Consider the following 13980-nt stretch of genomic DNA (forward strand, 5'->3'; position numbering starts at 1 on the left):
GTGATGTCTTTCGACTTTCGGTGGCTATATATATATATATATATATATATATATATATATATATATATATATATATTTCTGTTCACACTTCTTGACTCTTGGCTAATATAAACATGTCTTCTACAACATAAACCCTCTTTTTTAAATATTTTTTTTACTATTGTTAAAAATAACTTATTTCACGCTATCAAATATATTATTTGCCTCCCACAAAAAATGCAGTCAGCAGAGCAGATATGATGATATATGGTGATGAAGTGCACGAGAGCTCGTACTTTATCTGTGCATTTGTTACAAGGACAGGCAGCTGTGTGACCACAAAAGTAATCGGTTAAATGTGACAGCCGCAGTGAAGCAAATTGTAGGGATTGCCTGTTTGCAAATATATATGTTTACAAGAACACACATAAATATTGTCTGTCTGACTGTTTTTGGTTTTTTTTCAAACCCTCCATCACCGAGGCATCAAACCTCATTGTGTGAAAACTCGCTGCAGTAAATCCTTGACAAAATCCAGAAGAAAAAAAAACCACAAGATAAATGTCGCTGACTGTGACAGCTAACGCACGCTCGTTCCCTCGACGGAGAATATACATGACGCCAAACTTGTTTCCGTACCATCAGGAAGAAGAGCTGCGGCAGAAAAGCGAGGCCAAATACCACCACCTGAACGAAGACCTGCACGTCCTCATCGAGGTGTTCGCGCCGCCGGCCGAGGCCTACGTCAGGATGGGTCACGCTCTGGAGGAGATCAAGAAGTTTCTGATACCGGTGGGTTCCCCTTCTTCCTCCACACACACACACACACACACACACACAGACTATTTCCGGCTTTCCCAGCGCCCCCCTACCATTATATTAGGGGGGCGCCTCCAACCGCACACTCCGCCCCCTTTGAAGGTCGAGTTAATTTTGTTTAATTCAATTTTCTCTATAGCTCCAGATCACAACAGAAGTAATTAACTCAAGGTGTTCTTTCCTATAGAGCAGGTCTCCAGCGTGTTCTCTTATTCAACAAACTAAACGGCCTCATGTTATTTACCTCATCTACACGACGGCATGTCATTTCTCTCTCTGCGCGGGGCGAAGGTACGGGTGGATGCAGCAAAAGAGGAAATGCAGATTTCTTTTCTTTCAAGAACTTTATTAAGAAAGATAACTAATGTGCCAGTTGCTTTTTATTTTTTAGGTAGAAGAATACGAGAAGAGGCATTTCAGACTTCGGCTCACTCGTTCAATATCAGCACTTGGTCCACTACGGCATTGGATTTAGGGAATAAGACGTGGCCAACATGTGACTTTGTCTCTGGCGCCATGATTTTAAACCAATACTTTATCAACTTCACATATTACATATATAAAACTAAGTCATGTTTACGTCACATTAACAGGTTAGCTTGCGTATGCGCGGTTTGCCGATTCTTGGCGTCTTGCCAAAAGCCGACTTCCCCTTAACTTCAAGCTGTAAACCTCAGAGGGGAACAGTTTCCCTTTCCCTCTTCCTGGAGAACCTCCATGAGACTCCTCCTCCGCGCTGTGCACACTGAAGAGAGCAACGGCAACCTGCTCTATTGCTTTCACACTTTTGTGGAAAGCGTCTGAAGATCCGCGCGTGCGATCCTGAGTGGGAAGTTCGAGGGTACAACGAGAATACAAAAGCGAGGGAGGGGGATTCCTGCATGGGCCAAACTCTTCTTGGCAGCAGCATGCAGCAGGGAGCGTATTTACGCTCCCTGCATTCATTATGGATGCTCTCTCCAGTGCTCAGAGCTATGATGATCTACATCTCCCTATTAATTATCAGCAGACCCCTCCCCCAATCCTCTGCACGCCACTTCTCCCCCCCCCCGTTGCCATAAAACATATTTATTGATAGAGCGGACACGTGACAATCACATCATGTTTTTTTTTATTTTTTATGATTAAGACCAACCTGCATGTTAATTACCTGCTTTAATTTAGTGGGGGAAAGCAACTCCGCGAGAAGATGAAGGCAAATGGGGTCGCGAGGATTTATCAACGAGGCGATCTGAAATGTTTCGCAGCCTCAGGAGCGGCGGTCACGGCGGTACTGTAAAGTACATTAATTAGATATTCCCGGGGCTGCGGCCCTGGAGATAGAGGAGGAATTTAATACAGTGTAATTGCAAGCGAGTCCATTGCTGCCGGTGTGTTTGTGTGTGTGTGTGAACGCGCTCGCCTCTCTGTGTGTGTGCAGGACTACAACGATGAGATCCGGCAGGCCCAGCTGCAGGAGCTCACGTACCTGAACGGGGGCTCAGAGGATGCCAAGGTGCCATCGGTGAGGGGCAAGCCTGCCGCCCGAGGAAGAGGGACACCTGTTCCAGGGCCACCGAGGTAACCCGCCTCCAAGTGTGTGTGTGTGTGTGTGTGTGTGTGTGTGTGTGTGTGTGTACGTGCACGTTCGTGCAGCTGGGGAACAGGTGTTATTTACAGTTCAGGAGCTACTGGACGGTATTTGTAGAGTATTACCGTTGCCATTTAGAGTTACAGACCCTTTACAACTGGCCTCTGTCTGGTCCTTTGTCTGGTTTTATGAATACAAGACATGGACATGCATTAACACTAGAACACTAACTTTAAAAACAGTCACACTATCACTAACGTCGGGTATATTTCACCCGTTATAATGTAGCTGATAAAATATACATATACATTTTGTATATTAAAATTTCTAAAAATACAACAATACAAGGCAAGTTGAAGTATTTTACTCTATATCTCTTCTCCTAAAATGATAAATGGTATCATGGATGGACCCTTAAAAAAAGTGAAAAATTAGGGAATTGTCAATAAAACATGATTAAAATATAAATAATGGAGCTATGAACTTGTTATTTGGTCCACATGTTCCTGGGACATGTGAGCTTTGTCCTGTGAAGGAAAATTCTCCCTCAATGTGAAAACCCATCCAGAATTGTTTCACCCTCTATCACTAACATCAGGTTAGTGATTGAGGGTGAAACAATAAGACCAACTCACCTTAAATAAGACACATCTACCTTCAATAAGACACGCCCACCTTCAATAAAACACACCTACCTTCAATAAGACACGCCCACCTTCAATAAGACACATCTACCTTCAATAAGACACACCCACCTTCAATAAAACACACCTACCTTCAATAAGACACATCTACCTTCAATAAGACACATCTACCTTCAATAAGACACACCTACCTTCAATAAGACAGGCCCACCTTCAATAAGACACACCTACCTTCAAAAAGACACGCCCACCTTCAATAAGACACACCTACCTTCAATAAGACACGCCCACCTTCAATAAGACACATCTACCTTCAATAAGACACACCTACCTTCAATAAGACACGCCCACCTTCAATAAGACACACCTACCTTCAATCAGACACGCCCACCTTCAATAAGACACGCCTACCTCCAATAAGACACACCTACCTTCAATAAGACACGCCCACCTTCAATAAGACACACCTACCTTCAATAAGACACGCCCACCTTCAATAAGACACGCCTACCTCCAATAAGACACGCCTACCTTCAATAAGACACACCCACCTTCAATAAGACACGCCTACCTTCAATAAGACACACCCACCTTCAATAAGACACGCCTACCTCCAATAAGACACGCCCACCTTCAATAAGACAATAACGTCAATGAGCAGCATGAAGCTACACAAGGACCCACACAACTGAGACAAAAACAACACAATGAAAGTAGCGTCATCACAATCGCCCATGAACCCGGCGTTGGTGTTTCAGGGTTAAAGTTCTGCTGGCCTTGCGTCTTGAGAAGTGGGCCAGATTGACTTTCTAGATGTTGAGAAGTTGTGTTGTTCTAAACTTAAAGAACCCATACCTCTACGGCTAAACGACAAACAACCTGTTTCATCACCTCCAGTTGTTTGCTGGCTGGCAGGAGGCAACAGTGTATCAGGATGTGAAGGCACAGACCGACACAACGTTGTTTGAACGGGACATATTTCAATAAAACTGAAGGTGTCCTGTTTAATCTGTCTCTGGATGTGGAAGTCTTGTCTCGCATTCCACAAGAATGAATAGCAGCAAATCACTTCCTCAGAAGGCAGAAAAATGAGCCCTGCTGACTGTGTGCAGACCTCAGCAGGAAGTACAAAGAGGAGGCAGAAGGCACAGATGATTGGCATGAGACTACAAACCAAAAGCACCGCTGCTTTCATTTAAAGTTGCGCCGTGCACACGGCCGCCCAGCCACTGAACTTACCGGGCTGCTTTCTGTGCACCGAAAGAAACCAAATGGACCCGAGCGCTAAAAACATCTGATCCAACGCTGGCGAGTCCTGCTTTGTCTGTCAATACAATTTGGAGAATATTCAATCGGGGGGACTATCTCACTCTTTCTCCCCTTTCTCTTTCATGATCACTCAGCCCCTCCTCTTGGCTTCGATCCATTCCTATATTGTACTCCCAGCCTATTACCTGATACTGTTCCAGCTGAAACAATCTCTCCTTGTTCACTTCATCAAATAAAGTGAGCCCCCGTCCTCTCTGGTACCCACGTGCACCGTGCATTATGGTGCTGTTTTTGTTCAAACTATAGGAATAAAATGTGTCGACCATCGTACTCAAACTCCAAAAATAAATACACTATCCGGAGCCCACTGGCTAGACGATAGAGTTTTCTCTGCTGGCAGCGCCGTCTCCTAAAAACCTGTTCCCAGACTGTTAAAAACATATTTTGTTGTGTATTATGTTTGCTTTTTTTTTTAAATGTTCCCCAATAAAGTTTCGAGTGAGTCTGCAGAAGTTTTTTTGAGGAATGTCTGCTGTCGATGTCCCGCATGAACCAAGTACTTTGTTCCATTTTTTTGTGTTCGTTTCCATTCGTTTCCCTCGAAATGTCATCAAGAGTGCAGCGCCCGAACGCTCCGCCTTCCCCCGCCGCCCTCGTCATACTGCTTCACGTGTTCGGCCATGTCGTCTATTGTCGCGTTCCAAAAAAAAACGGAACGAGTCGGCGTCTTTGTAGACGAGAGCGGCGTTCACTCCAAACTCCACGCAGTCATTTCGTCAAAGTGCAGTCGCTAATTGAATGAGAAACAAATAAAAAGTCAATGTTATGCTTACTCGCTTTGCTTGGAAATAAAAACCCTCACGAGAAAAGAATCACAGGGGTAAAAAACAAAGTGGGAGCGTGGCCAAAGGGGCCGGTGGTTTGAGAGCTGCTATGCAGATCACCGATCTAGTAGCCCTACTAGTTCCATTACTGATTGCAGTATTTAAAATCCACAAAAACTACTCGAAACTAAAGACAGTTTAGAATTGAGAACAGTAAATATTGAGCTATAGGATCACTGCTTTATTTTTCGTATGAATCCATTGTGCGTAGGTCGGCGACCACGAGCAACAAGCACAGGAGTCGTTAGAGATTATAAATGTTCAGCTTTATGTTGTTGACCGACTATGTCCATCAACTAAAGTGGTTGTTGGAGAGGTGGCGCGTGACACATTGATTTATCTTTATTAAATATAATCTACGCTGTACATCTACTCATCCTCAGCACTTGGTGTCATTAAACCAGTGCTTCCTCATTGAACTGGTTTCATGAGACATAATTGAATTTGGGCAAATGTGGAGCTTCTTATCTGAGGCGAGGGACTCTGGTCTCTGTGATTCAGGCAGTTTACATTTGGTAAATGAAATAGTTTTTTCCGACGCCGCCATATTTTAGCTGAGAGTAGTATTCATGTGTGCCGAAATAGGTCGGAGGGGCCATTAAGTGAGCAAGTAGCTTTAATAGAAAAACAGAAATGATAGTAAATAGTGTCTGGTCGTACACAGTGATGCAAAGTCACATTTGCATAAAAGCCTTTCTGTATATGCAAATGATCTCCAGGAGATGCTCTCCCATCTCCTCTCCCTGTGAACACAAACTCGTTCCAGCTCCTCTGAGACCTCACAGGACTACAAATAAAAAAAATGCTCACGGCCATTAGAAAACTTTTAGTTTCTCTGCGTCAAACACAAAGAGCCTTTTGTTGTTTGTTCTTTGTATTGGGAAAAGAAAACACTTCTTTCATCAGATCCTCAGATGAACAAGGTCACAGACGCGGTGTGTGTCGCGATACAGTCGGCTACGTTTTAAATTACACTGTGATTATAATTCAGCGTGTGTGTGTGTGTGTGTGTGTGTGTGTGTGGAGACGCAAGTCCTTTTGGCTCCTGACCGGAAAGTTGCACGGCCTTTTTCTACATTTTTTTCTTTGGATTGTCACCGCTGTGCTCTGGATTGACTCATTGCAGCTGTCACATTTTCCTCTTTGTCTTTCGCTGGAGGAGAAGTTGCACCGTTAAAGAGGAATCGACTCTCGGTGCTTTTTTTTTTTTTTTTCGGTCCTCCGCTTGAGGGTGGTCCAATTTCCATCAAGTAAACATCCTCCGCTGTCCCCTTTTAGTCAGGAAATTAAGAGAGACTTCCCTTTTCTTCCCTCCTCCTGACCCAAATCTGTGATGTTTTACCAATGATAATGGAGAAATGGAAAAGCATAGAGAGATAATCACCCGGAGAACAACCTTGGTGGTTTTCCACTGCTTCCTTCAGATCTGCTAACTGCTTTTAAAAAGGAAGCTCAGTCGGTGTAAAAAAAAAAAAAAAAAAAGCTCAAACAACACATTACCAAACCACAAGGTCAGACTGCCTTTGATTTCCAACAGAGCGGCTTGACTTTGCTTCCATCGTCATTACAGTGCCGTTCAGACTCAGGTTCTGTGTTAATCCATCTGGATGGCTGCACATTTCCGGATCCCGTCGCAGCTATTTTCGCGGCGGGGCTTTATGGGTATTATGCCGGTTTACCTAAACATTCAAAGGGGAAATCAAACAGCACAAACGTGCGCCACAGTATCGAAAACATTAACGGTGAAAATTGGGTTGGTGTTCCACTTCCTCGCTGTCAAAATGTCAGACAAGAAAACATCCATCGCCGTTTTGTCGTCTGCATTTGACTTAATAGGCAGGGAAGCGATTCAGCCATAAGACATGCTGTGTTTTGAGTAATGGACGTGACTCACTTTTTCTCGACTTGCCCTCCACCCTCGCTTTCCCTCTGTCTCTCCACCTACACATGGAACCTGCCGCTGAATGTAAACGGGTGCATCGCTGCGGCTGCACCGAGTCTTTCCCGACGATGCAGGAAAATCACGAGCTGGAGTGAAAGTAGACGAGGCAGCTCGACTCCAAACATGATAAATTACAGCACCTCAGCATAAAGACCTGGGGATGCATTGGCGTCTCGTGTTCATGATCCATAACACTATCCTTGTGGTAGCTTTTAATGCTTTAAAATCAACATGTGTAGAAAGAGGATACACTGTATGTTACCTGATCTATGTGCCCATATTCAGACCTCATCACACTCCCCTCAACAACAAAAAAAATCAATGCTTTCTGCTCTTTCCTCTAAACCTGGGCGGATGTTTGTCTCTCTCTCTCTCTCTTCAGGACCCGAGGAGGAGTTCCTCCTCTGCATGCAGCGGTGCCCCGGGGAGCAGCACCCAGAGGAGCCCCGCCCATCCGGGCCCCGTCTTCCAGAGGGAGGGGGGTCCAGAGAGCCAGAGGCGCCCCGCCAACCGCCGGGTACCGGCCGGCTCCTCCCATAGTTCAGGACACATACGGCGAATATGTGAGTAGATCACAACTCGTGCACAATAAATGGGCTCGCGCCAGGCTCTCAGGGGGGAGGATGAGCTGCTTTTCTTTTGGTTGAAGTGAATATCTGAGTGAACAAGCTTCTTTTGATCTGTGGGACCTTGTGCAAAACATGTATCATTCTTTTGTGGCGTTCTTATAGATTAAACCACAGAATTAAGACATGCAATTAGGAGTCAACAATGCAAACATTTCAGGCCCAAATCAATAGCGCAGAGCTGCTGTAGCAGCGGCGGCGGACGACACCTGAGCGTCGAACACCAGCCCATAGAGTTCACCCGTCAGAGACCAGCTGCGTGAGAGAGCGTTCTCAACATCTTGCTCGGCTTCTTAACTTTGTAAAACAAAATATAGCAAAGAAATGCTGCGATATAAATGTACTGAATAGTTATTCATTAAAAGAAATGGTATCTGATACCAGATTCAGCCTATTGGAGTTTGAGTTCAATAACAGTCATAATTGTCATTTCAGAGCTCACTATTGAGGAAGAGGAGAAGGGGGAGGAGCTAAAGAAACATATGGTGTGGTATTATTGTGTAACTTAATTGATAAGAATTCAGGATTGGAATATATAAGCGTTTTGCTTCCGCCTGCACCTTTTCAATCATGATATGTCGAAATATATTTCATCATTAATTGTCTACCAATATGGAATCAATGAGATGCTTTGAAGCCACAGTAATTGCACTGCCAATGAATGTTAAGTTGTAAAATACAACATCCGCGCCCATTAATGTTCAGTCTTCTATCCGGATACGGGGACGGATTACGTTGTTGGTTGGAAACAGAAGAAACATTCACCAATGAAATCAATGAAAACAAGCTGTTTGAATGGTCCACACGAGCAGGGAGACGGTTCTTGTCTTAAATGTTTTCATTTCGATGTTGGAATTGCACCGATCTCCATTGTTTTGGGGCGGCATCCCTTCGTTCCGTCGCTCCTATTGAAAATATGTTGTTTCATAGGACGGGTGAACTAAAGATGTCCACTTCAGCAGGAAATATGCACAGCTGCTTAAACATCATCCCGCAGGAGTTGAACTCCACCATCTTTAGTTTTGTGTCTCGCGACATGAGGAGTTAGCAGAGTGTGAATTATTGTGATTCGCTCTTTTAGCTTACCTGCACAGTCTTATGGGAGCCTGTCTGTAATATCAACAGCTGCCAGAGATGAATATATTAGGCTTCGAATCCACTCTTTGTACATTTGCCAAGAGAGTCCCCAGCCGCACTGTCAAGCCAAGCTCCCCTGGGACTCCAGCATCAACATCGCATATTTAGCAGATAGAAGGAGAGGAGGTGGCCCGCGTTGGGAAATTGCCCCGGCAGCCCCGTACCTAACCACATCTGACAGGTTTATTCAGAGGTTGCAATTTAAATGTGTGGAGGTCGTAGAGAATGACTCCTGGACCAGCTGTTTCCCATCATTGTCACAGTTGTAAACTGCATCCCCTCGACACCTGCACCTGTGTATCCGGGTGGAGGGAGGAAAAAAAAAAAAGACCCCCAACATCTGCCGGATGATAAATCCAACCACATCGCTGCAAATTAGAGGCTGAATGAGTTTGACTCCTGTATCATCAGAATACATCACCATGGCGGGACAAGTGTTCTCCATCGTGCGCTGACAAATAGGCTCTTGTATTCATCAATTAATTTGTGTGTGTGTTTTTTTTTTTACAGTTGTTGCCTTCATTCATCACCGCTTATCACTCAATCGTCTGCACGGTGCCGTCGTTCTCTTTTCGCTGTGAGGCATTGCCACGGGGCCAAAACGTCTCTTCAGCTGGAGGCGTCGTCTTCCTCTCTCTTGTTCACTGGAAAAGCAGCGGGTTACCTTTCTGGCGAATTTGTTATGATGACGCATCCGGCGCACGGTATCTTTGTCGGGATGATCTTTTTTTTTTTTTTGTTTGACATGATCTCCCTCTGGTAAAGCAGTTTGTATCTGCATCACATTACCCTGAATCCAGTTGGTAGCCAAGTCAAAATCTCAGAGATGCTATTACATCGTGATCCGGCCCTGGCAGCCCCGTCAGTCTTGAATGGTTACCGTGATTGCAGCCAAATCTCATTTCATATAATTCATTAGGTGCGTTGAGAGCTCTTTCTTTACCTGCTGCTAATCCCTCTGAAGAACAATTTAGACATGATGTAATTCTCCTTTTAGAAAACGAGGCTGCGCGACGTCGTCTTTTTTTGGTTTTCCCATTTCACCAGCATGCAATCCGACGAGGCTAATCAAAGTAGCAGAACTTCACTTCCATGTTAATTCTGGAGCGATATGTAAGCGCGTTTGTTTTTGTTCACACGGGAGGTTTAATTCTTCTGGGTGAGAAGACCAAGAAATGTGCGATGCACGTGGGTCGGTATCGTTTATGTTAAATCCTCCAGATACAGTAATCCCGTCCTCGCTGAGTGTTGTGGCATTAAAAAAAAAAACATCCCCCTCTCCGCATGTCCAGCCCTGTTGAGAGCCAAGCATTGTTAATTGAATCATGTTCTCTGTGCCGCTGTCCTTGTAGCAGTTTTAATCTAAACCGGGTGTAATGGTTAGGAAAGTATTTCAGATATAAGTAATAAAGGAGCTGCATCCGACTGGTGTGGCAGGCAAGACCAGTCACGGAGATAAGATTGAAACCCATCCACATGGGACAAAACCTGTGATTTGTAATCATGGCCTCCCCTGCAAATGCAAATCATCTATAATTTCCACTAAGTTAGACACACACACACACACACTCACACACATATATATATGCTACTGTAATTTATTTCTATAGCACATCCATTTTTTATTCTCATATTTGCCATGCCGGCAGTATGAGATGGCAATGTCAGTGATCAGGTGATAATCATGGTCACCAGAAAATGAATCTAAATGTTTCATGTTGCACCACCAGCAGCATAGTTGATTTTTAAATATATAGTGAACATACTTTAACATCTTTGTTGTACAGATAGATATTCATGATGAAGCAGAGGGGGAATTGTAATAACTCTGGCGATCCTCTGACCTTTTCCAGCCACCAGTAGGTTATATTTTATTTCCAACACTTTGTTTTATGAGCAAACACCTGCAAAGCTAATTTCATTTCATTCAGCCCCGGCTGTAAGCCCCGACTTAGTGCTAATTAGCAAATGTTAGCATGTCAACACTCTAAATTTAGACGTTAAACGTGTTAAACACTGTGAGCATGTTCGCATTCTGCAGTTAGCATGGTCACACGCTAACGTGTTGAACATTGTCATTGTGAGCATGTTAGCATTCTGCAGTTAGCATGGTCATACGCTAACGTGTTGAACATTGTCATTGTGAGCATGTTAGCATACTGAGGTTAGCATGGTCACACGCTAACGTGTTGAACATTGTCATTGTGAGCATGTTAGCATACTGAGGTTAGCATGGTCACACGCTAACGTGTTGAACATTGTCATTGTGAGGATGTTAGCATACTGAGGTTAGCATGGTCACACGCTAACGTGTTGAACATTGTCATTGTGAGCATGTTAGCATTCTGCAGTTAGCATGGTCACACGCTAACGTGTTGAACATGGTCATTGTGAGCATGTTAGCATACTCAGGCTAGCATGGTCACACGCTAACGTGTTGAACATTGTCATTGTGAGCATGTTAGCATTCTGAGGTTAGCATGGTCACACGCTAACGTGTTGAACATTGTCATTGTAAGCATGTTAGCATTTTGCAGTTAGCATGGTCACACGCTAACGTGTTGAACATTGTCATTGTGAGCATGTTAGCATTCTAAAATTAGCATTTACTATCCAGAGTGGCTGAGTTTTTATCTTACGGTCATAAAAATGGGAGTAAACCACTGTCAATCAACAAATAATGCACGTTTGATATATTGATTTTGTAGAATCCCTTCATGGAACCATTTTATAATAAAATACATGTCTCATTGCATTTCCTCTCGCGTGCCTCCATGACTCACACAGGATACGCAGAGAACAGAGTACAGCTCCTTGCATCGTAGGCAGTGATGCTGGATTTCATTTCCCAGTGCGGATGTTTCTGCAGGGCGAATGCATTAATGACACGAATCCCCCCTGATAATACCTGACAAGTGTGAATAAGCTTCATTCAAAACTTAGCCATGATCAAAAACAAAAGGTGGTGAAGTAACACAGAGAAAAGCAAAGACATTTGTCAAGTGTGCACAGGTTCGTGATACTTCAACTTGATGCATGGGCCAACTTTTTGTCGTCCTCAATCTGATAGCTTGAGTAGTATTTTTACCACTGCAGTGGAAAAAAATAAGCTTCAGCACATTCCAGCCTGTTCAGCGTTCTGAAATATGCTGGCAGGAAGAGCAGAATAAATGACACGTAGCTTTGAGAAAATGTTGAGAGCAAGACGGATGACCGAGGGTTACAGATACTGCATTCTTTGTTTTCTTTTAACAACATCACAGGGTCTTATTTTGCTTTTATCGCGGAGAAGGTATAAGAGCTATGTGCGGCACAGCTGTGCGGAGGCAAGACTTCATTTTCTTTGACCAGATGGTGTTCTACTGAAGTCATCCGGAAGAACGAGGCTCTTTCTCCTTCTTTTGATTTGCTTAATTTTCTCGCTTTATTGTTGGCGCTCCTGACACCTTTCGGGGGGGGTTTGCGGTCCACGCGGCGTGCGCAGTTGCCCGCAAAGTTCATCATGTGAGGACAACGTGTCGCTGAACTCATTTGGATTCAGTGCAGAGCGCGGGGAACACATTCAGCGTCTGAAAAAGCCTGCTCTGGGTGTCTGTGGCATCCTATCTGTTACACTGGTATTGTGGAGCACAGTGGAGCGGCTGTGATACCGCTGTTGTAACATGCAGTGCCAGGCCCTCTGTTAGTCTTCAGTGGCCTCAGAGGCCAGTCCTTATCTTTTAACAACACGCCTCTCAGCCATCCACTGGCATACAAATGAAAGACTCACTTAGGAGCTGCTAACCCCCCCTCCCCTTTCCCCTGCAACCTCTCACTGTCACACTAATCCTGTTTAGTGTTGGAAACACAGCGCTGTCGCAGTATTGTCGCGCTGTTGTGCTCTCCGAGATATTTTGAGTAAATGGTATATCAATGCAAACACATCAGATATTATAATAGCTTCACTCACACTACCATCACAGCCCGCTTTCCATTTTAAAGCTGGTGTTTTTCCCCCCTTGTGTCAGACACCGAAGAAAAGAGACATTTTCAGTGTGCCAGTGTGATTTATAAAACGAGCATGTTTCTGCTCTCAGCGAGCTTGTAACTCAATTAAAGAGTAGCTGCCCTAATAAATGGCAATAACATGCCATTGTTAAAGTTTAATATGGTCCTCAATGCCAGGCCGTGTTGTCCAATACGAGTGGACAGCACCTAGAGAGAGTCGTCATCGAGACGCGAGGAGGACTCTCTTAACACTAACGGCACGTGGCTTGTGCTGAAAGCTAATCGAGGTATCTAGTAGCCGCTCTGCCGCGTTAAAACTGGCGATGTCAGTAATGTGAGATGGAAGCTTTATTTCAGCAGCTACTGGTAATGAAACGTCTTTTCACCACCAACAGAACAGACCCTCAAAACCTCAGTCAACATTTTCATTTTCCTTTCCACCTGGATGGATTTCTGTAAAAATGTTCTGTTTGATATCCATCGTCCCAGAGGATACATTATTAAGATTTCCTCTAATGAATGTTGCTAATTGAGTGGATGAACATTTTTAAATCGAGTGACCCCGCGGTGTTCCTCCTGGCAACATCAGCTGGTATTTTGTCACACTCGAGTACTGTGACGAGTAACGGTTCATAATTGCCTTTTTAAGATTCAAGGCGCTGGTAGAACAGACATTTTTGCCATATTCAAATGTTTTTGTCTCTGTGGTACAATCTCATAAAATCGGCCTCGTGTTAAATGCGACTGTGTTATCTAATAACTTAAGTGTGTTGTAATTGACAAATTAAGTCCGACCGTTGTCCGGACGGCCTCCGGATGCAGAGAGGATGTCCGTTGGCGGCTCGGTCCTCGGCTCCTCTCGTCCGCATATCAAAGAGTCCTCGAGCGAGACACTGAACCTCAATTGTTCCTGATGGTTAGCCCAGTGCCTTTGCATGGCAGCTTTCCACCATTGTTATACTCTTGTGTGTGTGTGTGTGTGTGTGTGTGTGTGTGATAATGGCTAAATGAGAGGCAAATTGTTGCAGCACTTTGGATAAAAGCCCTTTAAAGCACGTCAATGTGTTCCACATGAGCAACAGGATGGCTTCTCTGTTGAGTATGTGACAGGTCGCATGGCCAC

General features: G+C 44.3%; 1 protein-coding gene across 1 annotated transcript in view; it reads left to right on the plus strand.

Moving 5' to 3' along the window:
• Positions 1–13980, plus strand: part of khdrbs3 (KH domain containing, RNA binding, signal transduction associated 3) — an 89052-nt gene that overhangs the window by 55651 nt on the left and 19421 nt on the right. Inside the window, exons 4-6 of the mRNA XM_068576378.1 lie at positions 625–771; positions 2219–2358; positions 7490–7670. Of these exons, the coding sequence (XP_068432479.1) occupies positions 625–771; positions 2219–2358; positions 7490–7670 (468 nt within the window). The remainder of the gene's footprint in view (positions 1–624; positions 772–2218; positions 2359–7489; positions 7671–13980) is intronic.

This window comes from Clinocottus analis, unplaced genomic scaffold, assembly GCF_023055335.1.
Source record: "Clinocottus analis isolate CAN_PGR_092001 unplaced genomic scaffold, fCliAna1.0.p SCAF_14, whole genome shotgun sequence".
NCBI classification, from domain to species: domain Eukaryota; kingdom Metazoa; phylum Chordata; class Actinopteri; order Perciformes; family Cottidae; genus Clinocottus; species Clinocottus analis.